The 14414-nt window shown below is 39.5% G+C and overlaps 1 protein-coding gene across 1 annotated transcript in view; it reads left to right on the top strand.

The window, feature by feature from the left end:
• The window catches only part of LOC130228341 (globoside alpha-1,3-N-acetylgalactosaminyltransferase 1-like), a 28119-nt gene extending 14841 nt beyond the window's left edge, over window positions 1–13278 (top strand). Inside the window, exons 2-5 of the mRNA XM_056456780.1 lie at window positions 383–541; window positions 8051–8080; window positions 8225–8362; window positions 12582–13278. Of these exons, the coding sequence (XP_056312755.1) occupies window positions 383–541; window positions 8051–8080; window positions 8225–8362; window positions 12582–13272 (1018 nt within the window). The 3' untranslated portion in view covers window positions 13273–13278. The remainder of the gene's footprint in view (window positions 1–382; window positions 542–8050; window positions 8081–8224; window positions 8363–12581) is intronic.
• Window positions 13279–14414: the final 1136 nt, after the last annotated feature.

Below are 14414 nucleotides of genomic sequence, written 5' to 3'. Positions count from 1 at the left end.
TTGAACAGGTTTTCGGCGGTCTCTAGGGCTGTGGGCAGACCCTTCAAAGGAATCAAACGGCAGAATTTTGAGAATCGATCTACAATGACTAGAATGCAGGCGTTACCTTCAGATAATGGGAGATCTGTCATGAAGTCAACTCCTAGGTGTGACCAGGGGCGGTTCGGGATGGGCAAGGGATGGAGTTTACCAGCAGGTAGATGTCGAGGACTCTTCGACATAGCGCATTCTCTACAGTCTTGGATGTATCTCCTCACATCCCTCGCCATGTTCGGCCACCAAAAGCGTTGGGATAGCAGCGAGAGGGTGTTGTTGGCCCCGGGATGCCCTGTGCCCAGAGATGTATGGCTGGAATGAATGAGATCTACCCGTTGATTTTCAGGGATGAAGCGTCGATTGGAGGGACAGCCCGGCGGGGTTCTGGATTCTGGAGTGGCGTCTACTGTAGGAGCGGGCCATGTGATGGGACAGACAGTGATCGGATCGGGAGGGATCTTGGCCGGGGTCTCAATGGTTTCATGCTGATCGTGAATTCTGGAAAGTGCGTCTGCTCGGATATTTTTTGATCCTGGTCGATATGATATAGAGAAATGAAATCTGGAGAAGAACAATGACCAACGAGCCTGACGAGGACAGAGTCTTTTAGCATCTTTTAGGTATTGCAAGTTTTTATGATCTGTGATCACCTGGAATGGATGTTTGGCTTCCTCCAACCAGTGTCGCCACTCCTCCAGGGCGAGCTTGATGGCAAGAAGTTTTCGATTTCCGATGTCATAGTTCCTTTCCGCCGGGCTGAGCTTCCGGGAGAAATAGGCACATGGATGGAGTAGTGTGGGAGTTCCGTGGTACTGGGACAGGATGGCTCCCACTCCGGTGGTTGATGCATCCACTTTGACCACAAAAGGCAAGTCAGGATCGGGATGAGTCAGGAGTGGAGCTTGAGTGAAGGATTCTTTGAGGTTTTCTAATGCTGCGGCGGCTTCGGGAGGCCAGGGTAGTGTTTTGGGTTTGTTTTTGAGCAGATTGGTAAGCGGATGAAACTTCGATAGAAATTGGCAAATCCTAGGAATCGTTGGAGTTCCTTTATGGTTTTGGGTTCTGGCCAGGAGATGACGGAAGTGACCTTCCCCTCGTCCATACGAACCCCTCTCTGATCGATGATGTACCCCAGGAACTGAACAGATGGTAAGTGGAATGAGCATTTTTCGGCCTTGAGGTACAACCGGTGTTTCCTGAGGGTTTTCAGGACCTCCGCAACGTGGTGGCGATGTTCGGCCTCACTCCGGGAGTAAATCAGGATATCATCTATGTAGACTATGACGAAGAGATGGAGGAACTCCCGGAGGACTTCGTGGATGAAGTTTTGGAATACGGAGGGGGCGTTAACCAGACCATAGGGCATGACCAGGTACTTGTAGTGTCCAGTAGGGGTCACAAACGCAGTCTTCCACTCGTCCCCCTCACGTATTCTGACCAGGTTATAGGCGCTGCGGAGGTCGAGAGGAAGGGGATAGCGGAATTTGACGGTTCCTTGATTGAGTATTCGGTAGTCGATACATGGCCGCAACCCTCCATCCTTCTTAGCCACGAAGAAGAAACTTGAGGCAGCGGGTGACGTGGATGGGCGGATATACCCCTGACTCAGAGCCTCCTGAATGTACTCCTCCATGGCCTTAGTTTCCGGAAGGGACAACGGGTAGATCCTACCTCTGGGCATAGGAGCATCTGGAAGCAGGTCTATGGCACAGTCCCATGGCCGATGTGGAGGTAGCTGGGAAGCTCTCTTGGGGCAAAATACGTCCTCATATGAGGAGTAGATCTTCGGAATCTGGATGGATCGTTTCTCGATGGGGCTTTCGACTGACGTGACGTATACTGTTAGGGGTCTCTGAATCTGCAAGGGTAGATCAGGAAAACAGCTGGATCTGCATTCTTCACCCCATCTCTTGATTTCTCCTGTGCCCCAAGAGAGGATGGGATCGTGCTTCACCAGCCACGGGCGCCCTAGGATGATATCCATTGATGCACCCTCCAGAACCAGAAATTGAATCTCCTCTTTGTGGAGCAGTCCTACTTGGAGATTGACAGGTTCACTTTTACGATGGGATCTGTGGGATACAACTCGGGTTGCATAGTGAATACCAGGGAACATTGTAACAGAAATCCATTGCACTCCTCCGCCACGCCAGAGTAGGGCGCTGGTCAAGCCATGGGACTGGATGAGTGGGTGGACGGTGAAGAAGTGCTCGGTGCTGGTGGTGCTTCGGGAAGTGGAGCAGATGGTAGTAATACTCTCTTCAGCGGGTCCACCAACTCCTGAAGGGGATCGTGAGTGCCAATGCTGTTGATTGTAAAGGTCCGGTCTTCTGTTAGGGAAGCAGATGGACAAACAAGGTGAGTAAGTAAATAAAGATGTTTATTCCAACATTGGAGCACAAAAGGATAACATTGGGAAGTGAATGGAGATCGGGTGAGCTGATGATTCTTCTATGTGGTAGGTCGGATGACAGACACTGAGGAAGACCGAATGCACACACCAGAGGGCTTGCGGGGAAGACAGACTGACGATACACACAATTCTGACAGGACACCGGGAACACTGGACAGACTGGAAGGAAACAGAGATCAGTTAAGTTCAAACGATGATATATAGTGATAGTGACTACCAGGAAGTACTCGCTATGAGTCCGCTTCGTGGGAACGAGACCGGACAATGAGTGAGGTGAGGTGTGTGCTTTTATAGTGAGCTTGAGTGATTGGGTGCAGCTTTATTAATCTGGGGTTGCCACACCGGAATGAATCGCCAACTTATACAGCATATGTTTTACGCAGAGGATGCCCTTCCAGCTGCTACCCATCACTGGGAAACATCCATTCACACTCATTCACACACATACACTACGGACAATTTAATTTACCCAATTCACCTGTACCACATGTTTTTGGAGTCGTGGGGAAACTGGAGCACCCTGAGGAAACCCACGCCAGCACAGGGAGAACATGCAAACTCCACACAGAAATGCCAACTGACCTAGCCAGGGCTCGAACCAGTGACCTTCTTGCTGTGAGGCGATTGTGCTACCCACTGTGCCACAGTGCTGCCCCTTATGTTTCACAAATAAACTAAATAAAAATCTACATTACTGATGCTGTAAAAGGGTCCCTAATGAAATTGAAAATAGTCACATCAATCTTTCGCAGGAAGATTTCAGTGCGGCTGAACAACACTTCAGTGCATATAACCCATTCGTAACACAACAAAATCGGCAGATCTGAGTGAATGTCTGCAGACGTACAAATCTACATTTGCTGACAGACAGTTTAGGCTACTTATCAGAATTATGGAAAACTGCAGCCTGACCATTTTTAATTGGATGAACATTATTTAGTCTTATGCTGCACCCAGAATATAAAAAAACATATAAATACATCTAGATCATTTACTTTATTCATTACTATTGGAATATGAAGTGACTTTCAACCAGCACAACAAAAAATATTTCTGAAGACAATCACCTACTGCACCTTTAAGTGTTTTAAAATTATTTTCTAAACCTTGTTTTACTTATTAAAAGACAAGTCATATATGATGGCAATTCATTCCATGTTCACATACCTCATATGTTACCATTCGTTGCTTTGCATTATTTTTAGAAACTTAAAGTAAGAAGTATCATTTTAATGCATGCCTGGTGTTAAAAGTCTAAATCACACTGTTATAAAAAGTTGACTGTAGAGTATACGAGCTGAGGTATTCTTAACAAAGAAATATTTCTTCTAAAACAAAGCACAGATACAATTACTCTGTGTCTTTTACCATTAACCGACTTAACATTTTGTGCATTCTTATAATAACTCTTCTAATACAACTCAAGTAAGTCATACAGCTCTATTTAAAACTAATTTTAGTTTTTGTAAATCCTTGCTTGCTAAACTTGATCATACCACTGGACAATAATCTAGATTTTTTGAACCAATTAGAACCATTTTTTGCCCAATTTGCGAGATGTATGAATACTTTTCTGATGCACTGTAATTGATGAGTATTGTTTTTATTTTTATTTGTTGTGATCAACTTTTTATTATCTTTAGATTAACAAAATAAAAGACATTCAAACAAACAAACATGGAAGGGGGAGCAACAGACATATCAACAATTTTCAATCTAAAAGAAGAGAAGAAGAAGAAGAAAAAAAACCTTTACATCATTCCTTACGTCATCCCTTTATATAGTCTAAAATGTTGGAAGAAAAACAATGCCATGCATCAATGGTACTAGGTTTAGCCTTATTAATTTGTGCTATTGTACCTTCACAAGTCACTATTTTAAGGAGGCTGTAAATCCAAAATATTTTTGCAAATATCTGTGGAGTAAACCAGTTTTGTATGACTGCATTCTTTGCAGCTGTAAAACCAACAAACAACATTCTCTTCTTTAGTGTACTAATACAGAAATTAGAATCGTCATTGAGAAGACATAAACCACAATCAGACACAAAACGGACAAAACAGAATTTCAATGAGACCACAGGTCAACAACGATTGGACATTCCCAAAACATAGGTCAAGTACCTGAAGATACAGTGCTACAGAAGTATTTTTCTAATTTTGTGGATTTCCCGTCTGCCATTAACAGTCCTCATCGGTTTTCTGCAACGTTGCCAGATTGGAAATGTCAAAGTATCGTACCAGTTATTGTACACAAATTATTGTACACAAATTATTGTACACAAGTCAAACAGAGAGTATACAGCTATTATCTAGACAAATAGCATTCTGACACAAAGTGCAAATTACCACAAAAATAGGCGTGCCTTAGTGGTTCAAACTTAACATCCGAGTCGCTTTCAACTGATACCTGACTTAAAAGCAGAGGACGGTCAGAGAAATTTCTGGCAGTGAACATGAAAATCTGTCAGGACGGCTACTGGAATGTTAGCCTGCTTGACATGGTGCATCACTTTTACATCCAAGTACAGCGTGTTTAATTTTTTGTTAAAGTCTCTTCACATTCCAATAGTAATAATTAAAGTAAATGAAAAAAATAACTGTAAAACTCTAAAATACATAACTCTAAAAAACAGGCTCTTGGGAAATAACGACACAAGAACTTGGAAGATTATAAATCTTACAATCTTACAAAAAACTTACAATACAGTGTATAAACACAGAGTCATTTGCCTCCACACCCCAGCGGGTGAGAATGCGGGACAGCTCATTCCTCTACTTTCCTTCTTTCTATTCACACACCCTCCTCTTCATTCAACTTGACTTACACAGAGTCAATGTCAAGTGACTTTATCCATTATGTTTGATATCATTTAAAATGTCCTCATGTGACTGGTACAATGGTTCTCATTTCCTCACAAATAGACAATCAAAATAATAGATTTATAACTCCAGGTATCTTTTGATCCACTGCTAAGGGTCATAGATTAAACGTTTATGTGCTTTTCTAAACAATGAGAGTTTTTTACAGTATTTGGATGCCTTAAATACCTTATCTGTAACTTCTGCTTATAATGATTTTCAGTCTCAGCTTGGCTTTAACATTAATGATTTGCTATCTTTTCCCCATAGACTCTTTTATTTGGGCTTCACCTCCCCCTCAATAAAGTGAGTTTTTCCAGGTTCTAATTATTTATAATTCTTTCTAGAAATGAATGGGATGAGCCTGTACATCTATTACTTTAATTTATATAAATAGTTAATCTTACATATTTGGTTACTCTTTAAGTAATTACAGTCATGGTTTTTCACGTCATGATTTTGCCAAGTACGATGCGATCCTGGGTTAATCTACTGTATGTTGATCCTGTAACATAATTTAAAAAATGTAATCCATAACTATTCCCCACCCTTAAACCCAACAATAACTGTAAATTATTCCCAAAATCAGAGGGGAATAGTAGTTGAATAACACTCATGTAGAAGTGCATAAATCTAACCATAAGCCTAAACTTAACATAAACGGTAAACATACTCCTCAATTCTGATTAGCTCATTGTAATGTTGTTCTAGGAACAACATAGATGTTAATTCAGGAACAACATACATGTTCATACAGGAACAATCCAGGGACATGTCCTACTTGGTGAAATCAGGTTGGCAAATCACAATCAGTTTACAATTCATAAGGCACTATCTGCCTAAATAGACCAATCACCAGGTTAGCATATCAAATTAATTTTGACTGTTCAATTAAGTTTAATTTAAATATTAAACACATAGCTTATTTAATCTTTACAAGTGTGCGTAAATACTTTGTGAATGCGACAATGTTTAAACCTATAAATGGTGCCACCAAGTTCTCAGGTCAAATTACACATTTATTCCTTGTTCATGTTGACATTAATACACATTTTAGGCATTTGTGACATTCATCAATGCTTCACAGTAAGTCAAAAAAATAGCATGAGAATTAAAAAAAAATAATAATCCATGCTGAATTTTAGAAGATATTTTTTTAGACAAAGTGTAACGCAGACTCAGGATGCTGTGGAATCATTTGCAAGCTTCTTTATTATAGTAGCCTACCATAAACTAAAACAAAGTAATATCGTCACCTTAGAATTATAAGGTTCTATCTGTCATTTTTGGCAAAAATTGAGTTATTGACATATTCTTATTAAATGACAACTTATTTACATTATGGGATGTTTTTTTTTTATAAGTTGCGTACATTTTAATACTTTTTATTTAAATATATATATATATATATTACACACATACTGTTTGCTATATGGAATGCAAAAGCTTTGAAGCTCAATATCTCAAAATCATACACGCAGATAGAACATTATAATTCCAAGGTGACGATATGTAACACTTACTAAAATAAGCAAATCAGCACTAATGCAGGCATAATCAGTCCAGGCAATGGTCAGGGCACACAGAGTGAGATAATATTTGAGATTCCAGGCGATGGTAAGGGCAGGCAGCATAAAATCAGAGATAAGTACACAGGTAGGGGTCAGGGCAGATAGAGAACAATCACAATCAGAGAAAACAGTCAAATTGGCAACCATGAACACAGTCCAGAGATATAAGAAACCCCTCAGAATTATCTGCAAGCAAAACAAGACTTTGCAGTGAACTAAGATTAGAGTCTGTATTTACGTGCTAGTGAAGATTGCCATCAGGTGCTGGACAGTCAGCACCAAATACAGGATTGTGGGATTTGGAGTGCAGAAACAGCTTTAGTATTCTAATGATGATGGTCTTTGCTGGTTGGTGAGAGGATTAGCTGGGACCGAGCTGGTGACACAAGCATACACTGACCATGCAATGTTACAGCATTAACTATAATATCCTTGTATCTGTTGCAGACATATGGAGCAAATACTCTGCCTCAAGTAAGTACTGTCACTGCTCACATACTGAAATACATGCTTTAAAAATGTTCACACAAAATAACAAGCTCTGAGGACATATACTTCATATATTACTGTATGTCTTCTGATTCTTAGTATAACAAAAAAGAGCCGGGAAAATGCTCTCTTGCAGTCACCACAAGGGTAAGTACAAACACTATTTTCAACAGCTCTGCTCTAATTTGCACGATCTATCTGTTTGGTTGGATCTTATTCAGAGTCCAGGAAATTTGTCTTTTAAAGATATTACATTTATATGACAACTTCCTTAAACAAGTGATGGAAAGTCAGGTTATTTTCTATTAAAGTTAGCTCAAATAAATACACATCAGCTTTTTACAGAACCCAGTTTACTAGCCAATTACTAGTTAAACCAACTGCTCATTCAAAAGGGGTTATAAAAAGAGCAAACCTTAAAAAATTTGAAAGTCAAATGGATGTTGAATTGAATACAGAAAATCACTGGCTTTGAATACCAATGGTAGAGTTTGGGTGTAATGTGCTGCAGAGTTTTATTATTAGTAAAGTCAGTTAAGAGCTGTGATTTTTGTAAGCTACTATTTCATAAGCTGTATACTTATGAATAGTAGTTAAAAGTAAAGAAAAACAAACAAACTGTGAATGTACATCATAACTGTGTACTACTGAAATTTTGAAAAGTCTTATTTATTTTACAGGCTTACATATAATCAGCCCAGTGTATTGGGGTAAGAAAATAGACACGGCAACATTTGTAATTATATTATATTATATTATATTATATTATATTATATTATATTATATTATATTATATTATATTATATTATCTATTGTACTAAGCATATGTATGTGATTATTCTTATTTAAAACAGCCCGGATGGCAAAGTGGGTCCTCTGGCACCATGGTTAGCTCCAATTGTATCGGAAGGAACCTTTGATCCCACACTGATTGATGCGATCTACAAACAACAGAACATTACTGTAGCAACCACCATCTTTGCTCTTGGAAAGTGAGTTTTTTTTATATATCTCTGACATTCTTCAGCAATTTATTGTATATTAAAGGGACAATTCACCAAAAAGAACAGTGGAGATAATTCACTATTCCTTTTTATTAATAAACTGTTATGGAACAAATAAGTAAACCAAATAGTGCTATTGTAAGGTGGGCAAATGCTCTCTTGAAAATGGCGACATGCTTAGTGTGATTTGGGCAAGTCATTCCTCCAGCATGGAAAAGTAAAAGTTAAAGATATTTTAAAGGGCACCCATGGTGAAAAATCGACTTTACAAGCTGTTTGGACAGAAATGTGTGTAAGTATAGTGTATAACCTGTCATATTGGGGTGAAATAAACACACCCAGTCCTTTTTTTTTTTCAAATTTAACAACATAAAAACGGTGGACCAATTGGAGCGGTTTTCAGATCGACCGCAACTTTACAAAGGAGTGCGGTCCCCCCGCCCACCAATATTGATTGACAGCTGCGCGCATTAACATGTCCGGTAGTCACGTGTATAATCATTTCAACAAGACAGGAGGAGTGCAAAGCAACCGGGAATAAAAGGTGTGTTCAGTTCGCTAGGATCATCAATCATCATCAAATGTGATCAAGAGTGAGTTTTACAAGTTTAAAATGTTTTAAAACAGAGCATGTGTGTAATGAATTATAGCGATTCACTTTAGATTCACTTAATCAGCACAGCAGCATGTCATAACAATTATAAAGGAAGACGCTTCAATCCTGGTTTGTGGAAGTTAAATCAGTTTTTTTTTGTACATTAATATAAGAGATATCCACACAGCAGTGGATACTACCAGTATCATGTCACATATGCGTGCAAAACGAGTGCAAAGCTTAACACGCTGTCTCTTTCTGTGTGTCTGTGCTATGTGTGTGTGTCTGCGCTATGTGTGTGTGTATGTCTGCGCTATGTGTGTGTGTATGTCTGCGCTATGTGTGTGCGTGTATGTCTGCGCTATGTGTGTGCGTGTGTGTGTGTGTGTGTGTGTGTGTGTCTGCGCTACGTGTGTGTGTGTGTCTACGCTATGTGTGTGTGTATCTACGCAATGTGTGTGTGTCTGCGCTATGTGTGTGTGTGTATGTGTCTGCGCTATGTGTGTGTGTCCTGGCTGTGTGTGAGATCTGCTTCCTGAGGCAGCCGAGGGCGACGATTGCTGACAGGCACGTGGGAACGGTGGGCGGGGAGGACTAGCCTTAAAGGCCCAGTACAAAAAAAACAGCAAAAACTTTTTCCCAGCTATAATATAGACACTTCAAACAGCTATAATAAATAATCTGATGGGTGTTTTGAGCTGAAACTTTACAAACACATTCTGGGGACACAAAAGACTTATATTAAATATGAAAAAAGGGGTAACCTATGTGCCCTTTAAAAGCGATTTTGAGCACTACAAAGCACTTGCAAAATAAGCAAACTCATACAACTCTGACTAAAAATCTGAGATAAAATGTGAGGAAATGCTATATTAATGTTAAATGAGTGCTCACTTTTAAAATGTAGACACACATACTTTGAAGAGACTGAAAACTCCTAGAAACACTTGAGTGTTTGAAAGTCATGTCTATCAGAGGATTTGTAGTTCGTCAGCTTATAGACACAGCTTTCAAATGTACCTGTGTCTGTGTATAATGTTATGGAATATTAGACCCCTGACTTTTTCACAGTGTTCGTTTAAATAAAGCTGCTCATAGATCCCACTCAGTTGTAATGTAAGCCAATTCCTGGTTCAGCAGCTATCATGCTGTTCTTAACTGAAGATTCTGCCCAAGCTAGTGTCCAGGACACCCGCAAACTTTAACTCAACAACTTCAGAACATTAACAAAAGAGTTGGTTAAAACTCAAAGAGTCCAGCGGTTTATGCCAACCCTACTGAAAAAAAGTAGCCAGGCTGGTCAAGCTGGTTTTATCTGGTCATTTTCCAGCCTGACCACCTAAGAACAGCTAAAACCAGTCAACCAGCCTAGGCTGGTTTAAGCTGTTTTTTTCAGTAGGGAAGCCTGCCACTTTTTCCAACAATGCTTATGAGATGTGCTAACATCTTTGAACAAATTGTTGTTTCTCAAGTGATTTAATCTACAATCAGTGGTCAGTAGCTTACCACAAGGAGGGAAAGAACTTGACTGCAAACCACAGGCCTCCAACAGGGCAAGACTAAGTGTGAGAAGAAGCAACCAATAAGTAGCTCTCACAGTACACATTCGGATTAGTTTTTGAACTTAAATGGTTCGTTGCAATCGGTTTCATCAAATTGTTTGAGTTACCTTAACTTGGTTTTTTACAGCATTTAAATTGGATTTTACAGCATATGTTTGACATTGGTACGAGTGACCAAAGGTTTGGTTATAGCCGCCGGCGCTGTATATTGACCCTGTGGAGCTTCCAACAAACTTTTTAAAGTTCTTCCGTTTTGGAGAGTTGTAGCGTATATTTAATTCTGCATTGAGTTGGGCAGCTGTGGTTTTCATTTTTTTGGATCCAGTCTGGGTTAGAAATCAGACATCCCTTTCAGACAGCCTCCTCTTGCACCCACAGTTATTCCTGTTGGATTTAGTTCGTCTTTCTTGGTGGTGTGCTGACATTACTCTGTATGCTGTGGCTCTTGATAGATCACAAAGACTTGCTGTCTTGGTCACAGATGCTCCAGTGAGACATGCACCAACAATTTGTCCTCTTTTTGAACTCTGATATATCACCCATAATGTTGTGTATTGCAATATTTTAAGCAAAACTGTGCTATTACTTTGCTAATTAAACCTTCAAACCCTGCCCATACTGGTGGAATGTGCAATCAATGAAGATTTGCCATCAGGCTGTTCAAATTTAGCCATGAAACCTCCAACATTAAATTGCACAGTGTTTCAGTTTCTTATACAAGCAACCTGTTGGGCTTGGTCACCCACTTCCCACATTTCCCATGATCCTACATTGCCACAGACTTATTCACTGACTTGCCTGAATTCCTGGGTAGTCACAAGATTCTCACAGTCATAGACAGATTCTTCAAAGCATGAAAACTCATCCCTGCAAATAAGCCTGTGCTTATTTGCTCCACCATTGGCTAGTCCAAGGGACACCTGTGGGATGCAATTGCAGGGCCATTGAATGTTTGTTCATTGGCAAAACGTTGGCCCATAAGTTTTGGCTCTGCATGGGAAGACCTCACCAGGCCCACACATTATAAATACATTTCAGTTCAGTCCTTATATATCTGGAATTATTAATTTTCATATTGCCATTCCAGCCTAGTGGCTTTATTTACGGCGAGGATCAGTTAGGTAAAAAAGCAGGTAATAAAAATAGGTCAGATTTTAGTTTAAAGACTTAAACAAGAATGTTAAAAGAAATTAATGAAAAAAGTATTTTTGTTTCATAAAAGAATGAAACAAAAATAACCAGAAAGTATTCACAAACATGTAAATAGATGCCTTGTGGATATGACGCAGGTAAAAGCATCTTATATGAGCATGATCAAAATCATGAACAAAGCATGCATTTTAGTGTGGATGACCATTTGTAATTTACAGTGTGGACACGGAGCATTTTTAGGGAAATACACCATTTTCAAATTTATCTAGATTAGTGTAGATGTAGCCTCAGTTTGTTGAAAGCATACAGTTTAATACACCAAAGAGTCAGCATGGGCCCTGCACGAGCATGTTCCTCTCCTCAAACCTCCCTCTGCTCTTAAAAAAAGCAGAACTTACTTGCAATTATATTTTTACACTTCTATGGTCTACCATGTTTCTGACCAAGGACCACAGTTCACCTTCTGACATAAAGATCAGTCTAATATACAGTTTGAATTTCTAGTGGATCTTTTAATAAAGAACTGTTTATGGCATCTACTTGACCTGCAGTACCACACTGACCCACTAAAGCTCAAGGTGTCTAATTTTGTTTTTCTGTTGTTATCTTTAAAGTTGTGTCACTTTCTTCATGACTATGATTTTATCTCCTTAAAGAAATAGTTCACCCAAAAATAAAAATTTACTCACTATTTACTCACCCTCAAATGGTTTTATACTGTTCAACAGAAAAAAAAAAACTCATAAAGGTTTGTAACAAGTGGAGGGTTAGTAAATGATGATAGAATTTTCACTTTGAGCTGAACTATCCATTTTTATTGTCTGAATCTAGGATGGGAGGAATTAAATTGCCAATGTATTTACATTTCTATGATTCCCCCTTTGTGTTTTTTTTTCAGATACACCGTTTTCCTAAAAGATTTCCTGGAGTCTGCAGAGCAAAATTTCTTTGTTGGGTTTCGTGTGCACTATTTTGTCTTCACCGATCATCCAGAACAGGTTCCTGATGTGAAACTGGGTGAACAACATAAACTGACGGTGATGACAGTCAATAGTTCGAGCAGATGGCAGGAGATGAGTTTGGGCAGGATGAAAAGTCTGGAGATGCTGATTGAGAGTGGACTGGTCAATGACGCTGACTATCTTTTCAGCCTTGATGTGGATACAAAGTTCTACGGCCACTGGGGAGCAGAGACTTTGGGTAATCTTGTAGGTGTGATACATGCATGGTATTATAATTCCCCTCGTGAGCAATTCCCATATGAGCGAAGGCCTGAGTCTCAAGCGTTTATCTCTAAATCTGAGGGTGATTATTATTATGGTGGGGCTGTGCTTGGGGGTTCAGTGAAGTACGTATATCAGCTTGCTAAAACCTGTCGAGAGCAGCTGGACATTGATGCAGCTAAATCCATTGAGGCAGCATGGCAGGAGGAGTCCCATTTGAACAAGTACTTCCTTTATAACAAACCCAGTAAACTGCTTTCACCTGAATATTCTTGGGATGATAAAAGAGGGAAACTACAAGAGATCAAAATCATTAGATTCTCTCATGTCCTTAAAAACTATGCTGAAGTTCGTCCAAACAAATAAAAGAATGCTTCTCATTTTACCACTTTGCTAAATTAATCTTTTGAAATTCACAGCTTATAATCTGACATAAAACAATCTGGGAGAGGTAAAGGGATAGTTCATCCAAAAATGAAAACTTACTCACTATTTTTACTCTATTACTATTTATTCCTTTAAAGATATTTTGAAGGAAGCTGAAAACCTGTAACCACTGCAGTGGCAAAGAGCAGCCCTGGAAAAGCCCCAAAAGAGTCCAAAATGCTCCTGGAAGAAGTCTGACTTATTGCCAGAAATGCAGAACCAAACTCCTGCTTCGTTACATATATACAGTACACACATACAGAGACCGGTCAGCTCTTAATAGAGAACCTCTGACCCCATACTTCCAGAGCACCCTCCACAGAATATCATGAGTGATATTATCGAATGCCCTTCTCCAAGTCCACGTGTTTGTGTGGGTTTCCTCCGAGTGCTCCAGTTTCCCCAACAGTTCAAAGACATGTGCTATAGGTGAATTAGGTAAGTTAAATTGTTCGTAGTGTATGAATGTGTGAATGTGTGTATGGATGTTTCCCAGTAATGGGTTGCAGCTGGAAGGGCATCCGCTGCGTAAAAAATATGCTGTATAAGTTGTAATGTAATGTGTATTTATATAGTACATTTTTTGTGCATGGGCATACACCCAAAGGGATTATTAAAGGGACTAAGCCAAAAAGAAAATGAATGTTGTATTTTATTATTTTATAACAGCACAAGAATCACTAAACAAACATGAAATGTAATAAAAAGCAACAGGTGGCATGATTCATTGTCAGTTCATTATTACATATGCATAGCTGACTACTGATTCAACTGACATTAAACAAAGAATACACATCTGAGGTGATACATTATTTTCTAATTACACCCCTTATGCTACAGCAGTCTCGCATAGACTGATTGCAGACTGAATCCTTAAACCAATCAGGCTATTGTGTTAAATTGCAGACTACAAAGTATCTTTGAACTGTGCAATGGCAGCTGTATGGGACAGGATCATCCGCATGTCTAGCAGGTAAATAAGGTTTCCGAACCATGCAGTTGACCAGCCAAACATTAAAGTGCAATTTGCAGCGATCGCCGGGTTTCCCAATGTAATCGGAGCGATCGACTGGACGCACATT

The sequence above is a fragment of the Danio aesculapii genome, chromosome 5 (assembly GCF_903798145.1).
Source record: "Danio aesculapii chromosome 5, fDanAes4.1, whole genome shotgun sequence".
In the NCBI taxonomy this organism is placed as follows: domain Eukaryota; kingdom Metazoa; phylum Chordata; class Actinopteri; order Cypriniformes; family Danionidae; genus Danio; species Danio aesculapii.
The sequence above is the reverse complement of the archived record's forward strand: the minus strand, read 5'-3'. Positions and strand labels throughout refer to the sequence as shown.